Consider the following 17042-nt stretch of genomic DNA (forward strand, 5'->3'; position numbering starts at 1 on the left):
GATAGTGAGCTCTGACTGTAATAAATTTGTCTCAATATACTGCTTATCTCAGTTGTAGTGAATCTCTACGTGACACTAGACAGCAGCTTGTTGCTTTAGACTCCCAGCTTTTGAGAAAACGGTGCTTGGAATGTTAAAGAAAAAACATCTATTGCTTAAAAGTTAATATTTAAGATGAGTAGTCTTAGGAAAATAATTTAAATGTAAGCCATTCCTTATATCATTACTTAGTTTTCAAAAGTAATTCAAAATCACATACTCTCCATTAACTTTGGGGTGACTGGCTGGAAAGATGGGATGAGAGAAGGAGGGAAGACCAGAAAAAAATGAGAAGAACACCAGCTGATGAGTTTGTTCAGCATTTAGAGCTGTTAAAGTTGCATGAACAGCTAATAGAGACATCTGGCTTCTTGTACTAACTTCTTCTGGAATGCTTTAGTTCAGAAATAGGATTTTTAGCCTTTGTTTCATGTGGCATTTTGATTAAACAGAAGAAGTCAGTGACTTCAAAGTATTGTCCCACAGAAAGAAAAGAGAAACTAGTGTGAAGGCTTGCCTCTCTGGAAGTCTAACCAGAGAGAGGTACTTTTACATGGATTGTGGCTCTTTCTCTTGTTTCTTTTGCTCTCCTTTCTTCTCCTTTCTTTTTTTCTCTGTCTCTTTCCCCCCCATAATTCAGAGAGATTACATACAGGTAGCTTCTCATATAACTATAGATTTCTAAATTCTTGTAATTACTAGAGTTATTTACTCAATTTACCTTAATTGTCACTGTCAGCTTACACAAACCCAGTAAATACTGTTATCAGTAGGTAGCATCACAGTGTTGTAAGCAAAGCAGCTAGGCTGAACAAACAGCATGATGGAGATACTTAACTCGTGTAGGATTTTTGTTTGCTTTTTAAATTAAGACCAATCTTCCCACCCTTATTCCCTCTCCAATCTTTCAATGCAGAGCTAGGCACAGCTCTTGCTGATAGACCCATGTGAGTGTAGTTGAGAGCTGCAAAGCTGGAGTTTTGGAGCAGGTGAAGCAGTGAAAGAATTGTCCTGCAGTAAAACTCTGGTGGCAGGGTTCACTACATGTCTAAATCTGAAGCAGATTGTAAGAGGTGATAGAAAAATAACTTCTAGTCACAGAACAGAGTTAGAAATGTAAAATCCTGGGTTGCATTGGAAAATGTGAATATCCTGTCTCCCTGCATGTTAATTTTTTTGGCCAACTTCTGCAGTATCCTTTTTAACAAGTTTATCTAAAGGTTCATGACATTTCTTATTTGAAAATTTACAGCTGTAGCTCTTTAAAGTACTTTCCCCAACATTCACTACCTAAATTAAATGGACTGTTTGGCCTCAGCCCTTTATAAACACTTCCAAAGCTATTCTTGACCAATCTTCCCCACTGCCCCTTCCCCACCAAATTTTCAACAGCCTCCCTCCCTATTCTTTAGACTGTTTTTTCCTTTCAGCTGTTTTTCGTTCCTTCTGCTTTCTGCCTTTTTTACGCCTTTTTTTTCCCTTTCAGTTTAGTTTTACTCCCCATTTACGCTCTAAGGTACTTGAGGCTTCATCCAAGTGCTGTGTAACATGGCATGCCAGCACTGCCATTAGCAGCTTTGCTCTGTGTGCTGCGACTGAAGCCTTGGATGCCAGTGGTGCAGTGTCACAGCTTCAGGGGAATATTGCTACCTGTACTCTGAAAAACCTGATGAATCCCGATCTAATATTGTGTGCAAGCACGATAAAGACTTGTGATATCTAGAAGTATTGAAAGAACACTATTATAATTAAAACATAACTCTGCTTTCAATAGTTCTCCAACAAACTAATGGTAGAAATTGTGAGAGCTCTTGTTATTGTGTCTGTTCAAAACTTTGCCTTTTCACTTTTAAAGCTATCCGTTGCCATCGTTTTACTATGTGTGAGTGATTAACATCTTATACCTTTGACACTGTGCATGCATTGAAACCTTAATTGTTAATTAAAGTATTCATTGCAGCTTGTCATCAGTTAAGCAATTAAAGTTTACTTGTTACTGCTTGTTTCTAAGTCTTCCCAGTCCTCATCCTTGATCTATTTAAAATCCTTCAGCTTTATTGCTGATACTGCTTGTTTTGGCTCTACTGAGTCATATTGGCACTTGCTACCAATTTTGTAGCCGGTTAAGTTTTGAGATGAATTCCACATGTTATTGGCTTAACCTCCACATCAGCTGTCTTATGCTGTGTATCATGGCTTTTCTGACAATAGTCCTTAAACACTGCACGTTCCTTTAGTATTGGGATTTTTTTTTTTAGCCCTATATATATATTGCCCTTTATCACAGGCGGTACCTGGGCTGGCAGCCAAGTGAATGCCTGGGAGGATGTGGATGTGTCTGTAATCGCCAAGTGGTTACGGAGATGCCTGCTGATGGCATACAGGCAGTCTGTGCCCCTGGGCATCGTACTGGGCAGCGTTTCTTGATACCATGATCCCTTTGCTGAGATACTCCTGTAGTTCTGTATGCTGCCTAACTTCTGTTATGTCTTATTTCCAGGGACTTGATTTTTGTCTCTGCTGACAGCCAAATAAACTGTTCATTACTAACTCCAGGAGTGTGGCCCTTTTTTAGGCTTTTTCTTTTCTTTTTTTTTTTTCCTTTCTTCAAAATCCATAATGATTCTTCCTACTGATTTATTCTGGCACTTTTTTTATAAGCTTCCTATACAGAGGAAAACTTTTTTTTCTCAACCTGCCCTGGAGGTCTGTAACAAACCAGCAGTGCTACCTTTTAAGACTTAAATTCAGGTCTCAGATTTAATTTAGCTTACATTTAAATGTGTTCTACTGTGTCAACCCCAATACTACATGTAATATTGCTTCCCTCTGCCAGTGACTTTCATTCCCTGCACACCACAGTTCCTCTAGCTTTATTTTATGTGTTCTGTACTGGGGTGTTTTCAGCAGAGTTACCACAGTGGTCTAACAGTTTCTCTTGTTTTGGTACTACAAAACTGGTTGCTGATTATAGATTGCTGAACCACAGGCATATTACACTTGCTTCCAGAATAACTGTAAGAATTTTTCTATTTTGTCTTCCTTTACTTGCATTTCCATAGTTCAGTGACTGATATATTCTATGCCATATCAAGACACCGAAGAGCAGTCAGGGAGGTTTCCTGGCATTCTTTGTTTCTTTTCCTTTTCAAAAATTTAGTTGGCAAGCATTTCATATAATAGTTTCCAATGTGCATACCACATCCCAGTGGTCATGTTTTCTCTCTTGCATACTTGCTGTGCTCGTTCTGTACTACTTTTTTTGCCCACTAGTAATACTCTTACATATATATGTATTTTCTCTGTGTGTTTACATATATGAAGTTTTTTATTTTAAAGTCTCTGGTGATATTCAGTCAGCATCCCCAATGTTCTGTCTGGCATTGGATGGGTAACCTTGAGGTGGTGGTTGTTGACTCTTTGGTAATTTCACGTGCATGCTAAACTTCACCTTTCTAAAGCCTTGCTCTGCATTTAGTGCCCTGCCAGCCTCAGGATGTGTTCCACTCCATTGTCTTGTGTGAGTCAGGCTGCAGAATGAAACATGCCATCAATTCTGCTAAGATTCACTTTCCAGCCTTTGAGACTTGCTGATAGTAGTGGAACAGAATAGAGGCTTAATTTGCTACCAGTTTGGATTTGGGGTGCGTAATTGGTTTTGGGTTTTTTCTAGAGATTTTCTTGAATGTTTTTACCTTACAGCAAGTACAAAAATCTGTTTCCATGGGGTAGTAAAAAGAGAACAAAGAACAAAAGGAGGGAGAAAAAAAAAAAAAAAGGAAATGGCATCTGGCACTTGGAGGGGGGGAGGAGGAATAGGGAGGAAAATTATTTGTTTGAAAATTCAAAAGGGGAGCACAGCCACTGTTGGGTCATGAATAAATCTTTATGTCCAGTATACATTAGCAATCAAATGACCTTTCACAGAATTTGCAGCACTGTAATCACTGCTCCTTCCACTTCGATACCCTGCTCTTTTCGTGAATGTGTCCATCCTTCCCCCTCATCTTGTATTACCTTACAAGACTAGACACCATATGCTAGTTTTATAGGGAAAGCCCTGTCCTTCTTAAACCTCTAGCGGATCACTGAAGTCAGCTTTTTTTGACGTGTGTCAGAAAACTGGATAACCCAGACTTTAGGTATTTATCTGCAACAATCTTCCCCGTATGGAGAACAAACTCAGAATTCTAATTGGCGTCATGGAATATATTTGACCCTTTCTAATATAAGGGCTAGGGATGTTAAAAGCACTTCTGCCTAGTGAATATTACCTCAAAGTGAGGATACTGATGCAGCAGCTATCAAAATTGGAGAAATGTGTGGATGTGCCCAGAAAGATCAATGACTATCAGAGGTTCACGGGCATCAAATGGCTGTGCCAGATTCCGAAGGAGTGCTGGCTGGCTGGGTGGTAGGATGAGCGTGTTGGAGGGGAGGCGCAGTGGGGACAGAGACTAGATAACAATAGAAACGCACTGAAGGGAAGAACGGTGTCTGGAAGGAATCAAGGGATTGAAGAGCAAAGACGAAGTAAAAGTGGCTAGTACAAAGCAGCGAAAGGGAGGAGGGCTATTGCTAAATTTTGTTAGTTGTTTCATTCATGTGATCTTATTTGAACAGTCTTTAGAATGAAACAAAGCAGCAGAAGAGCGATTAGCCTGTCCAAACGAGAGGTCCGTTAGCCTGTTTTTCTTTGGGATTTCATTCTTGCTGGACATTTTTTAGCTACCGTGAATTTGAGTGTTCACTGACGAGTCTGTTCACTAAGCACTTGTAAATTAACTGATGAACTGTGTGCTTGCCAGGAACAGCAGATCTCGGTGTGCAGCATACCTTTATGGAAGAAGGAAAGCCAAGATTTGTGTTCCTTTCTTCCTCCTACAGAGACTCATTGCCATCTGCAGACTACAGTGTGCGGCAGAGATGCCCGAGCTGGTTGTAACCCAGCTGTGTATGTAGCTGTGGCAGCGTGGAAGCTCAGCACAGTTTGTAAAACCGGCCCGTTTCGAGGAGGGAGCCAATGTCTTTAGGCTGCTGCCAATATCGATCTTTTTAAAGCTGGGGTGGAGCGTTTAAGTTATTGACTGCAGTGTCTGACTCTGCAGTCCTGCATGCTTTAATGGAGGGAGGGAGGGAGAAGGGGGTCCTGCTGTAAAACAAACAAACAAAAAACCCCCAAAAAACTCCCCCCACAATTGATGGAGTATAATACCTTTAAAATGTTTTCTGTAAGTGTGTGTATGGATGTGGACTCATGCAGTTGAATACCTATGTAGAACATATTACACAACAGTGAACTTTATTGCTGAGGCCAACATAAGTGAATGAAGTCTTTTATAAAAGGAAATAACTTTCTTTTGTCTTAGTCTTGTACTCATTAAATTCTTAATTGCTTTTGAATCCTTCAGATGACTGAGTAGTAGGCTCTTTAATATTGTTGGGAAAACCTTATTACAAAAAGTTGTATTGTTACAATTCCACTTAAAAAGGTGGTAAATGTCACCATGGCCTTCAGATTGATATGAATTCATATTAGAAATCACTTTAATGGCTGTATTACAGAACTCTGATTCAGCAAATGCTTTAACTTAGAGTGGCACTTAACAGTGGAAAAGCATTAGTTCTGATAACCCTATTTTGCTAGGAAAAATGTAGTCTCTTTATGGATTTCAGTGGCAGAAAAATAAACAATAACCATAACTTTAACACAGGGAAAAGTGCTTGCACAACACAACTGCTTTTCCAGCTAAACAGAGTAATGATTGCCTGGGTGTGATGCCTTTATATATTTTTTTCAAATCTTAAGAGCTGCACGCATACGAGTCAACAGCACGGTCAAAACGAACACAGTGGTAATTGCGTACCCAAATGTCTGTCACCTTTTATGTCTACCTATTCTCTGAATGCAGCTGCTTTTCACATATTTCTGTTGAAGATTTAAACTTTGAAAGAGAACAGCAGCATATGCAACCATAATCTGTCAGGAGAAATCTGTCCATTTAAGGTTTTTTGGTGGGTTTTGCTGGTTTGTTTTTTTGTTGTGGATTTTTTTTTAATACTTATGCTGTAGTTTCTTTCTTCTCCAAGAGTAGTTTTTGACTAAGTGGCTATAGTGAATCTGTAAAAACTGAAAAAAAGCAGTACCTTAACTTTTCCAAGTATGTGTTGTTAATTTTGTTGCCATTAAATTGAAGTGCTTCCTGTAGCCTCTTTATTTGCAATTTTTTTTTTAGTCCCATTATGTTAAACTCCAGATACAGAATGTTCAAAAAGGTGGGTGGGGGAGGAGGGGGAGAGGTGGATTAAATGTAGAAATAGCTGCTTATTTGTGTCAGACTTCAAAAATGTATTTTCTGTGAAGTCTTTCTTTAGTTTGCGCTGATTTAAGGCATGTACTCATGTGAGTACATTTGAGAGCTTTTACCTAAAGAGTTCCACTGAAGCAATTCCTTGCAGGGGGTCTAGTCACAATGAAAACCTCGGCATTGGACTTCTAGGGGAGAGCCTGATAACATCGAATGGATGAGAACAGCTAAGCAAAAACTCTTCCATTGGGGGAAGCCTTAGGACCAGGACAGTTGATAAGGGTGACTTTCAGATACATGCAATTAATCTTTGATTCACAAGAAATCAAAATGTTTTCCCAATCGTGTGGTTTGGAAGCTGACCTCGTGTGACAAATAATGTAAGTGAGAATTGGGTGAGTAGTTCAGTTGCTTCTAAACCTATGCTGGTACAGAAGGTTTTTCATAGAAGATATTTTGTATCTTGTCTGAAGCTCCAAGCAACTTCCTAAAAAAGCCACATGTCCACCAGCAGCGCAGAAACTTGACCCTACCCTGGCACTGTGCATGCACACTCTTGGCAACTTATCAGTAAACTTTCCAGGGCAAAATTCTCCTGGAGGAGAAAAAATAAGTTACTAAAAGGAAAACCTGCCCTTGATTTAAAAAAATAAAAATATGTATTTTTGTAAGCCAATACAGTGCAACAAGGCAGTTGCATTTTGGGGAACTGGAGTAACGTGCTAGACCTCTGGGAGCTGGGTTTTGGGGGAAAAGGGTTTTTGCTCCCTCCTTTTTAGCAGAATGGATTGGGCTGATCCCTCAAGTGCTCCTGTCTTAGTTAGATATGATCTCAAAATATTTTGAGCTCTATAGCCAAGAAGGGTCATCAATGGTTCAAAATGCAGGGCTAAGAATAAGAGAATGGGGCTTTGAAATAATTAAAAAAAAATAGAAGTGAGACTGGTCTGAAGTCTCATGTGCCTCCATTTTTCTGGTTTGTTTTGTTTTTTAAATGGCTGCATTTACTTTAATGTGGGTGTTTTCAAATACAACTCTGACAACTCAGTATCAAAACAGTCTTCCTAATTGCTATAGTTATAGGCTTAAAATATATCTCAATTTATTGGTGTTGCAGTTTGTGTTAAATGTGGAAAATGAGTGAACATCTGCAGTCTGTTGAGGAGAGGGAACACAGAAATTTCTGAGCTTCAAGTACAAGAGTGCAAACTAGAAGAGAAGCATTTCAGCTGTGACAGCGTACCTGTTGGCAAGACTTCACTTTGTAAAAGTATGCTGCAAAGCTAAAGGGAGATTGTCGCTGAATGTCTTGTAAGAGCAGCGAGCCTTCTGTTTCTATGCTACTTTAAAAACAAATGCAGTTGAATATAATTAACTTCATTAGACCCGGCCTGATTTTAATGTAATAATAAAACTACCTATTTTATAAAATGATTTTGGATGAAGTTTTCTTACCTGTTTTATAGTTTCTGTTCCTGAACTTTTAATTTAAAAAAAAAAATAGTCAGTCTCTCTTTTGGAAATACTGACCTGAAATTATATTTTTTTTCTTTTTTTTTTCTTCCTTTTTTTTTTCTTTTTCAGTACTTTTCTGTATCTGAAGTTCCTGGTAGTGTGGGCCCTAGTACTGTTGGCAGATTTTGTCCTGGAGTTCAGATTTGAGTATCTGTGGCCATTCTGGCTCTTCATCAGGAGTGTTTACGACTCCTTCAGATACCAGGGTTTGGTAAGTATAACACAGAATTACTGTCCCTTTGGAGGGAAATTCTGCAGTGTTTCAGGGTATCCATGTTATCCAGCTGACTTAGTGGCACTGATGATCGTTTTCACAAGAGGAGGAATTTTCAAGTGACTGGGTGACCTGGCCTCAAGTCTCTTCTCTCTGCCTATTTAATCTGTGGCAAGTGGAAGAGAAATATATAGCTATCAGATTTTCACCATAGGAAAATATTGTTTGTATTCCTGAGTTTAGTGAATTTTCTTTAAAATAAAACAGAAGCCCTTGCCTGTTTAGGTATTTACTACTATTTCAGAGAGTAAATGACATTGCTGGGTTGTTCTGTTGTTTTGGTTTGGTTTCTTTCCAGAAGGAGAGTATAGTAATGATAATACTATATCAACAGTGTAAATGAAAGTCTTCAGACAAAATAATAAGTAATAAATGTAGCTGTGTGGAGACTTGGAAGAGTGGATGGGCACAAACTGTCAAGTTACACCCCTTCTCTCTTAATTGGCTAAGTTTCTACTTTCACTGGCTAGACTGCTTCATTTCCGTGCCCTGATTACAAACAACCCTAGTGTTTCTATGTTGAAATCATTAATAAACAAACTGGTAGAATTTGCTGGAATAAACAAAAACACTCTTCTTTCCCCCCCACCCCTCCTTTCTTTTAGGCCTTTTCAGTATTTTTTGTTTGTGTAGCATTCACATCAAATATAATCTGTCTGCTCTTCATACCAATACAATGGCTGTTTTTTGCTGCCAGCACGTATGTTTGGGTACAGTATGTCTGGCACACAGGTAGGTCACTATTCTTTATTTACAACTTACTGATTTGAATATATATCTTGCACCTTTTAGTAACATGCAGAAACCCTCTTCTGTTTGTTACCACATCTGGTTTACTGCACTTTTGTTCTATTTAAAAAATGTTCTTTTGCTTTCATTAGTATGCTGATTTGCACTTGATAAATGTCTGGGTGCATCTTGTAGTAACCGTTAACGTTTGACCAATGGAACTGAAGGGTTATAAAAAGGAATTCCAGAACAGTAAAATCATAATTTAAATTTGTGTTAGTCAAATCTTTGTGTCAACTGGATTCAGTTTCTGAGCAAAGAGGCTGGTAATACCAGTGGCTACCCCAACAGTTTGACACTTATATGGAGAAATCTCCCCACCACCCCCATTTTTATTTTTTTTTTTAAATCCTTAGTTGTTTCGTTTTGTGGTGGGTTTGGGGGTTGTTGGTTGTTGGTTTTTTTTAATAAGTCCTTGGGTTCTGGGGTTTTGGGGCAGCAGTTGGATTGAGGGGAAGTGACTTAATTTGCTTGAGCACTAAGACTTGACTTGGGTTACATATATGTCTTTCGCTCAAAAAAAAAAAAAAGAGGAATAAAACTTGATTTTTATTTTTTGAGGTAAATTTTCTCTACCTTTCTCTAAGTCCTTTGGATTTGGGGCTTTTGTAATATTTCATGTTAGACTTGCCATCAGATCACAAGAAATTGCATGGATCATTTCCCTGCTTACTGGTGAAAGCAGTCATCTTTCTGACAAGTTAGTCATTTATAATAATGACAATGTGGGAGCTAATGGAAGATACTGTGAACCAGTTGCTGCCCAATTTAAAATAAGTAAAAAATCTGGAGTTATTTTTAGGATTGTATTAAGATGTTAAAGTGTTATCTGAAGTTGTTCTCAGAGTTGATGTTTAGAAACTCTAAAGGAAAAACCTGATGAGCCAGTTTTAACTGGCTATCAAGCTTGTTTAATATTTTAATTCACTGCAGCCTTAGGGATTCTTGTTTTTAAATGTTCATCTAAGTTGATGGGAACTTGCTTTTTTAATTTTTTAGGAAGTTATGATCTTTTTAGGTGGTATGTCTACCTAGCTGAAATGTTGAGTCCCTTTAAGCTGACAGTTTCGGCTATAGGTTTCTCATTTATGCAGAGTGCAGCTATTCAAGGGAGACCAAAGCAGAGACCACAGTAAATAATATCAGGGCCTCAGACTAATGCTCTTTCTAGTTTCAAATTTGAGACTTGTTTCCAAACCAGCACGCAATATGTTAATGTCAGTATGTAACCAAGAATGTTGTTTATTTTTATGAAGCTTGTGGCATGTAACTGCAAATTGATTTGTGGAAATTTACAGTGGCTATATTGCAAGCAACAGTGGTGTTTGCCATTGGCCAAGAGGTTTAAGACCTTAGTTTTGCTTGGCTACTATTTTACGTTCTTGCCAGTAGTGCTGGAGAGAGAAATCAATACCGCGTCCTCAGTGTTCCCCTGGTGTGGAGTTTTCAGTCGCAGAGTGTTGTCTGCATTACTGTATATGGAGTAACCAGTACTGTGCTTACTCACTCCTGTTTTCTCAGCTGATTTGCTCACTGCTGCTACTAAGATATACCTAACTTGGAGTGAAAAAGTAGTCCAAGCTTACCGCTTCTGACTCAAAGATCATAAGCTGTAACATTACCTCATCTTCTGCAGTTTCTTCCATTTGTGTTCCTTTTCTATATAGGGTTTTGTGCCAAGCTATTTCATTAGCTGTGCATCTGTTATTTTTCACTGATGCCTTATACAAGTAATAAAGCAAGATAAGGAGACAAAAGTTTAGAGTTGGTTTAAAATAAAGATATCCTAGATACTTTATTCTGAAAAAAACCTCTTACAATTCCCTGTATGTCTGTCTGAAAATTTCCCTTGACTTTTGGAATGTTTTAAAAATAAGTTTAAAATATTTGCTGCTTGTAATATGTTACTAAAGTGTTTCTCTTTTTCTCTTCTCTCAATAGAGAGGGGGGTGTGCTTACCAACAGTATCACTGTGGATACTTTTTGTTTATATTGAAGCAGCCATTAGATTTAAAGATTTAAAAAACTTCCATGTAGACCTTTGTCGTCCATTTGCAGCACACTGGTAAGTGGGTTTTTTTCTCCTTTTCTTATTAAGCTTTATTTCACCAGGGAAATTAATATTTAGGGCTTTTTGTTTTGGTTCATGCCTTGGCCGTTTGGTTCTCCCCTCACGCATCTGTCATTAAATATTCCACAAGAAATACATGCTAAACATTAACCAGGTGCAACCTTTCTGAAGATACAGTGCTTGTGAGCAGTAGAGAACTCTTAGCATGGATGTTCGTAGCATTTCTTGAAGGTTCTTGTTATCAGTATACAAATTTTGTATTTACATAATGAATAGATGGTAAAAGTAGCAAAAAACCCCAGTTTCACTAATAATTAATGTATCCCGTTATGAAAACTTTTTTTTTTTCTCTCTGTAACAAAGCACTCCTCTTTTTTCCCCTCAAAACAAGAAGGGTTGTCATGAGTGTCTGATTTCATGATTCACCAGAGGAAGTGAATAAGCTTCAGGTTGAAAACCGTGGCAGAAAATAAAAACCAAACACTACTTATTACACCACTACTTTGGAAGTGATAAGAGTGACTTCAGGCAAAAGACATAACTGCAGAGTATCCATATCTGGAAGAAATGTACTTTTATTCGGCAAGTTTTTGGCGTAGTATGCATTGATCAGGCTACATTTAAAATGTGTCCTGTTTTCCTGGAGTCATTTGGTCCAGTTCCCTGTGATACAGTCTCCAATGAATTAGACATCTGTCATTTTAATTTATATTGTCTACATTGTGCAATAAATCCCTTAAACACTAATTAAATGCTATAATAGGTTACAAAAGCACTTTAGAAGCTGTGAAGAAAGGTCTTTCTGCTGCTGAATTGGATGCAAACATTTTAGCTTGTCATCAGAGTTTTAGAAGGGTAGCTACAGCTGGCTTTACACAGTATTACAAAAGCAGCATTGGCAGACATAATGTCAGATGCATATGCAAATGATTCTTGAGTTCTGGCAGCTTACTTAGAAATGCAATTTACAGAGTGCTATTACTGAGCAAAGAATGAGAAGATTTTAATGGTTAATAGTTACCTGCATCTGAGTTTTCCCCTGATCTAGGACACCTTCAGTGTTTAAAATTGCAACTTCACTGTGCTTTATTAAAATACTTGTCAAAGATATATTTATTTTTATACAGGGATGTCTGCTCATTGATTGAGTATTCTTGTTAATAAATACACTAGCATGATTTGATAGCATTCTGTATTGGTGCAGTTGTCAGGAGCTAATAAGAATACCTAAATTCTGCATGGTGCTGATATGCAAAAAATAATTCCAAAGTTCTGTTATGCTTCTGTCATCCTCGTCAACAAACAGAACAGCAGAGTCTGGCTGGAAGTGAAATTCTTCATATGTTATCTGTCAGTAAGCTAAGTGGAAGAACTAAGTTTAGAGATTAGATATTTTTTGCTTACAGCTTCAAGGTCAGTCTCCTAAACAGGGCATTTCCAAAGGCTGTTTGTTGCCCACAAAATATGTCTTAGTTATGGCCGTCCTCAACAGAGGCAGGTGGTTACTGAGGCTTCGCCTCCACGGTCGCTTCTAGCTGTACCAAGTGTGGGTGATGGCACTTTGGCTCACAGCCTCGGTCCCCCCTGGAATGCAGTAGCCCCAAAGCTGTGTGTTCCAGTGGCTTCTCCAGCTCTTGTTTCTCAGCCTGTGCTGCAGTTAGAAGGTATTGCAGGGCCTGTTGCAGAGGTGGTATTTTGGAGAACCGTTGTTTTGTCTCAGCTTTAGAGTGGTGGAAAAGGGATCTGCTCTAAATTTCTGAGTGGGAAAGGATGGGGCTAAGGATCAGTTTCTCCTTTCACTGATCTGGATGAATGTTGTTAACACATCTCCCAGTTCAAAGTCTTACATGGCCTTTAGGAGCAAAACTTGGGAACTTCTGCTGTATTTGGCTGTTATCACCTTAAAAGATGCATAATTCCTAGGCTGGTGCTTGTCTAAAAGCTGTCTTTGCTATGCATAGTGCAATTGCATTGTTGTAATCCTTTAATCTATGCTACAGTTAATAGCTGTCTGTAATGAACTGTAATTTTATCTTGATAAAGAGGTGCCTACATTTTTGAACTGTAGCTTTATTGTAAAAAAGTTTCATATATAATTTTCTATGAAAAGTTGTAATCCAGATGTATTCACAGCTATATAATTTATTACAATTTATTAATTTGCTATTATGGTTACATTTTTTAATAACAACTTTGCTTTTTTTTTTCCTTAGTATTGGCTACCCTGTTGTGACTTTGGGCTTTGGCTTTAAAAGTTACGTCAGCTACAAAATGCGTTTAAGAAAACAAAAAGAAGTGCAGAAAGAGAATGAGTTCTACATGCAGCTTCTCCAGCAAGCTCTGCCTCCAGAACAGCAGATGCTACAAAGGCAAGAGAGGGAGGCAGAGGAAGGCAAGTTACACTTATTACTTGATGTATTTGCTGTTATTTGCTATTGGGGGGGGAAGCCTACTAAGGAGGAGCTTTAGTCCATGTTGTTTTGATGAAATTACAGTGAACTTGGAAACAGAGGAGCCAGAAATAAAATTATTTTGGCAGTGGTTAGTATGACAGTAGAAATGAATTATGTCCTCTCTGTTTACTTCTTTATTAGCAACTGCATCAACCTGGTCAGTCAGTGCTCTGTGAAGCACTAGTATTTATTAGTAAATCCCTTGGTTACTGTTTCCTGCCTGTAATGAAGAAAAAAAAAAGTTTTAAAGTATCATGTGACTTCTGATTTTTCTTTTCTAAATAGACTCTAATAATGATTGTTTTCTGCAGAAATGATTGATGTGTATTTAATGATTTTTCTTTGTATGTCAGAGTATTGATTGATTTAATGAACTAAGTATTTTTTTTTATTTTGGTATTGCAGCAGCCAAAGGATTATCTGATATGGATTCCTCAATACTTTTGCAGCACAATGGAGGCATTCCAGCCAATAAAAAACTATCTGCAACGTTGCCAGAGCTAGAATATAGAGAAAAAGGGAAAGAAAAGGACAAGGATGCTAAGAAACACAACCTTGGAATAAATAACAATATTTTGCAACCTGTAGACTCTAAAATACAAGAAATTGAATATATGGAAAACCATATCAATAGTAAAAGATTAAATAATGATCTTGTAGGAAGTACAGAAAACCTCTTAAAAGAGGACTCATGCACTGCCTCATCCAAAAATTACAAAAATGTCAGTGGAGTTGTGAACTCCTCGCCTCGCAGTCACAGTGCAACTAATGGGAGCATCCCTTCCTCATCTACTAAAAATGAGAAAAAACAGAAGTGTGCTAGCAAGAGCCCAAGCACACATAAGGACTTAATGGAAAATTGTATTCCTAATAACCAGCTAAGCAAACCAGATGCACTGGTAAGGTAAGTTTGATCTGAGCATTGTGTAACAGCCTGTCTTATCCTCCCTTCGTTCCAGTACATCAGTTCTGGTTTATTTTTTTTCTTAGGAAAATGTAACTTACGATCCCATAAAGAAGACAGAATTGTCTAGTTACAGAATAAGATAACTCAGAACTGTGCCTTTTGGGTTTGGTCTTGGTTTTGTCTCTGGTTTGCTATGCAGCCTTGAGGAAATTGCTTCCTTTCTACCTCAGTATGTGATACTTACCTACCTCACAGGGGTGTTGTGAGGCATAATAAATAGCTTTGACAATCATTCAATAGAAGGCATGAGCGAAATGTGGAGAATCGTTATTACAGACCTCAGTGGATGTGTTCTTGACTAATTTTCCGTGGGGTGAATTTTGCATCTCCAGGGAATTCAGTGGGGTTTGGTGCCTGAACAGGTGGTTTGTCTTGATTTTTTGTTTGTTTGGTTTGGTTTTTCCCCTTGAAATGTTTGGCTTTTGTTTTAATCTTCAATTGACAAGTATAGATGCAAAGTATCAGGTACTATGTAATTCCTGTAAAGTGCTAAGTTCAGATTCCTGCTTGCATACCTGCTGCCTTATTGGTTTAAGCACAGGTCACAGGGATTGAATTTAGCTGCCTTGTAAACTATAAAGATTGAAAAAGTCACATCTTTACATATGCTTATCTGAAGTTTAAATAAAGATGTATTTATGAAATGCAGCTAAGTACTTACAGCATGTAAGTCCTGAGACAAACAGTGTTGTCATATGTTACCAAAACAAGTACTTGTAAGAAAGAGGTAGTGTGTAACTGTTCCAAATGGTGATAGAGATACATCTAGAACAAAACTGTTGCACAATTATGCATTTTCCTACCGTTCCTGGCTTATGTCTCTCTCCTTTTCTCATGGGCTGAACACTCTTTGGCCAATAAATCCTGGTTGGCTAACTTAATTGGCAGATCGGGGTTCGCTTTCCCTGCAGGTACCTTTTGGTAATTGGACTTTTGACTCTGGTCTGTCTCTGAGGATTTGTGCTATGTGAATACAATTACTTCAATGAAAATATTATTTTCTTCTCTGGTAATCGCTCTGCCACTGATTGGCATGCCTCTGCCAATTAAATATCCAGACTAATTGATACCTAATGTCTGTAGAGAACTTGTATGAAGCAAATAAGAAACCAGCTAATCAATCTAATCTGTGAATCAAATTCAGCCAAGATTAATGGGATGCAGATGGCTCTGTCTTCAGCAAAGCTGCATCTAAATAAACATGTATATGACTGCTGTATTTGTATGTTGCCAGTGTCAGATGGGCATCTCTATACTCTATATGATTTATTTGCTCACTGAACAAGAGAACAGGTCAGTTCAGCTTTGTTGCATTTCAAAATGTGGTTCATAAGCCCTGAGAAAAGAGAAGGGAAGCACTTTATAGAATGACCTGCAAGACTAATTTTTGTCCCATGTAGCTATGACAAGGAATGAGATTTAAACGTCTTGTGTTTTAGGATTTAAATTACACATTGAAACTTTTATATGCTGTTCTCAGATGTGATCTTAGACCAGGTGGTCATTGTAGCTGTCCAAAGGGGTTTTTCTAATGCAGAAGTGAGTATACAATAAACCAGACTGTGCCCTGACAGAATTCCAGCTCCTCTAATTCACTGAGAAGGGATGGTGTACACAATTAGTGTACTCTGAAAGTGCCTTTGTGCAACGTAGCCTTACTCTGCCCTGAAAGTGAATCAAGCTACTTCACTCTTTTGTTTGTCAAGTGTTTCTATGGGATGCGTGGGTGTGATGTGGCTGTTGTGCTACAAATTCAAGTAGCTGCTTATTGTGCGCTGATTTCCCCATGCAGGCAAGCCAGGAGCACTTAAAACACCAACGTACTGTGTGTCGCTGCTCGCAGTTTCTTACAAATGTAGATGACTGAAATCATTCATGAAATCTTGTTTCAGTTCAGATTGAGTATATAACTCCTACGCCAACAGAAGCATAAACTTACCTGACAAATTGGATGGGATGGAATGCACTTAAATTCAAAAATTCATGTTTATTTCTTTTAACTTGTCAGTTATCCTGTCCCTGGAGTGTAAGGCATTTGTTCATCATCTTTTCCACTTCCAGTAGTATTACTCATTCTTGTTATTACACATTTAGTCTGCATCAGTGCTGTACCCTGAAAAGGGCTGTGTGAAGTCCTGCATTTGTGTCTGACTTTCAGATCAGATCTGCTTAGCTTCCAAATAAAGATGCTTTTTATAACTTCTTGTCCAGCAGACTCACAGCAGGATGTCAAAGCCAAGCTGCTTTCCTTTTGTGTTCACAAATGATTTCCCTGAGCTGACTAACCAGTCTTAAATGTAAAGTATGCCTTATGACTGCTAGAGATTCAGGATTAACAGGGGTTATTGGAGAGAGTAAAGATTGAGGGGTTTTGAGAACAAGACAGTCTTGCATGCCTGTTAACTTTTTCTCTTAAATGCTTGATGTGTCATATCTGAAAGGGTACTGTTAATTAATTAAAGTTTATATTTTATATCTACAATCTCACTCTTACTTGTAACAGTAGGTTTTTATTTTTGTTCTGTCTGGTAAACGGTTAGTGCGTGTATGTTTGGCTTTCTGGAAAGGAAGTTGCCGATCCCCATCTGTAGGTATTTCAGTGAATGTTGTTGTTGACATGAGAGCT

The 17042-nt window shown here is 38.1% G+C and overlaps 1 protein-coding gene across 1 annotated transcript in view; it reads left to right on the top strand.

The window, feature by feature from the left end:
* The window catches only part of MACO1 (macoilin 1), a 29806-nt gene that overhangs the window by 1484 nt on the left and 11280 nt on the right, over positions 1–17042 (top strand). The window contains exons 2-6 of the mRNA XM_075774023.1: positions 7932–8073; positions 8742–8868; positions 10867–10990; positions 13210–13388; positions 13855–14353. Of these exons, the coding sequence (XP_075630138.1) occupies positions 7932–8073; positions 8742–8868; positions 10867–10990; positions 13210–13388; positions 13855–14353 (1071 nt within the window). The remainder of the gene's footprint in view (positions 1–7931; positions 8074–8741; positions 8869–10866; positions 10991–13209; positions 13389–13854; positions 14354–17042) is intronic.

The sequence above is a fragment of the Balearica regulorum genome, chromosome 22 (assembly GCF_011004875.1).
Source record: "Balearica regulorum gibbericeps isolate bBalReg1 chromosome 22, bBalReg1.pri, whole genome shotgun sequence".
Classification (NCBI taxonomy): Eukaryota; Metazoa; Chordata; class Aves; order Gruiformes; family Gruidae; genus Balearica; species Balearica regulorum.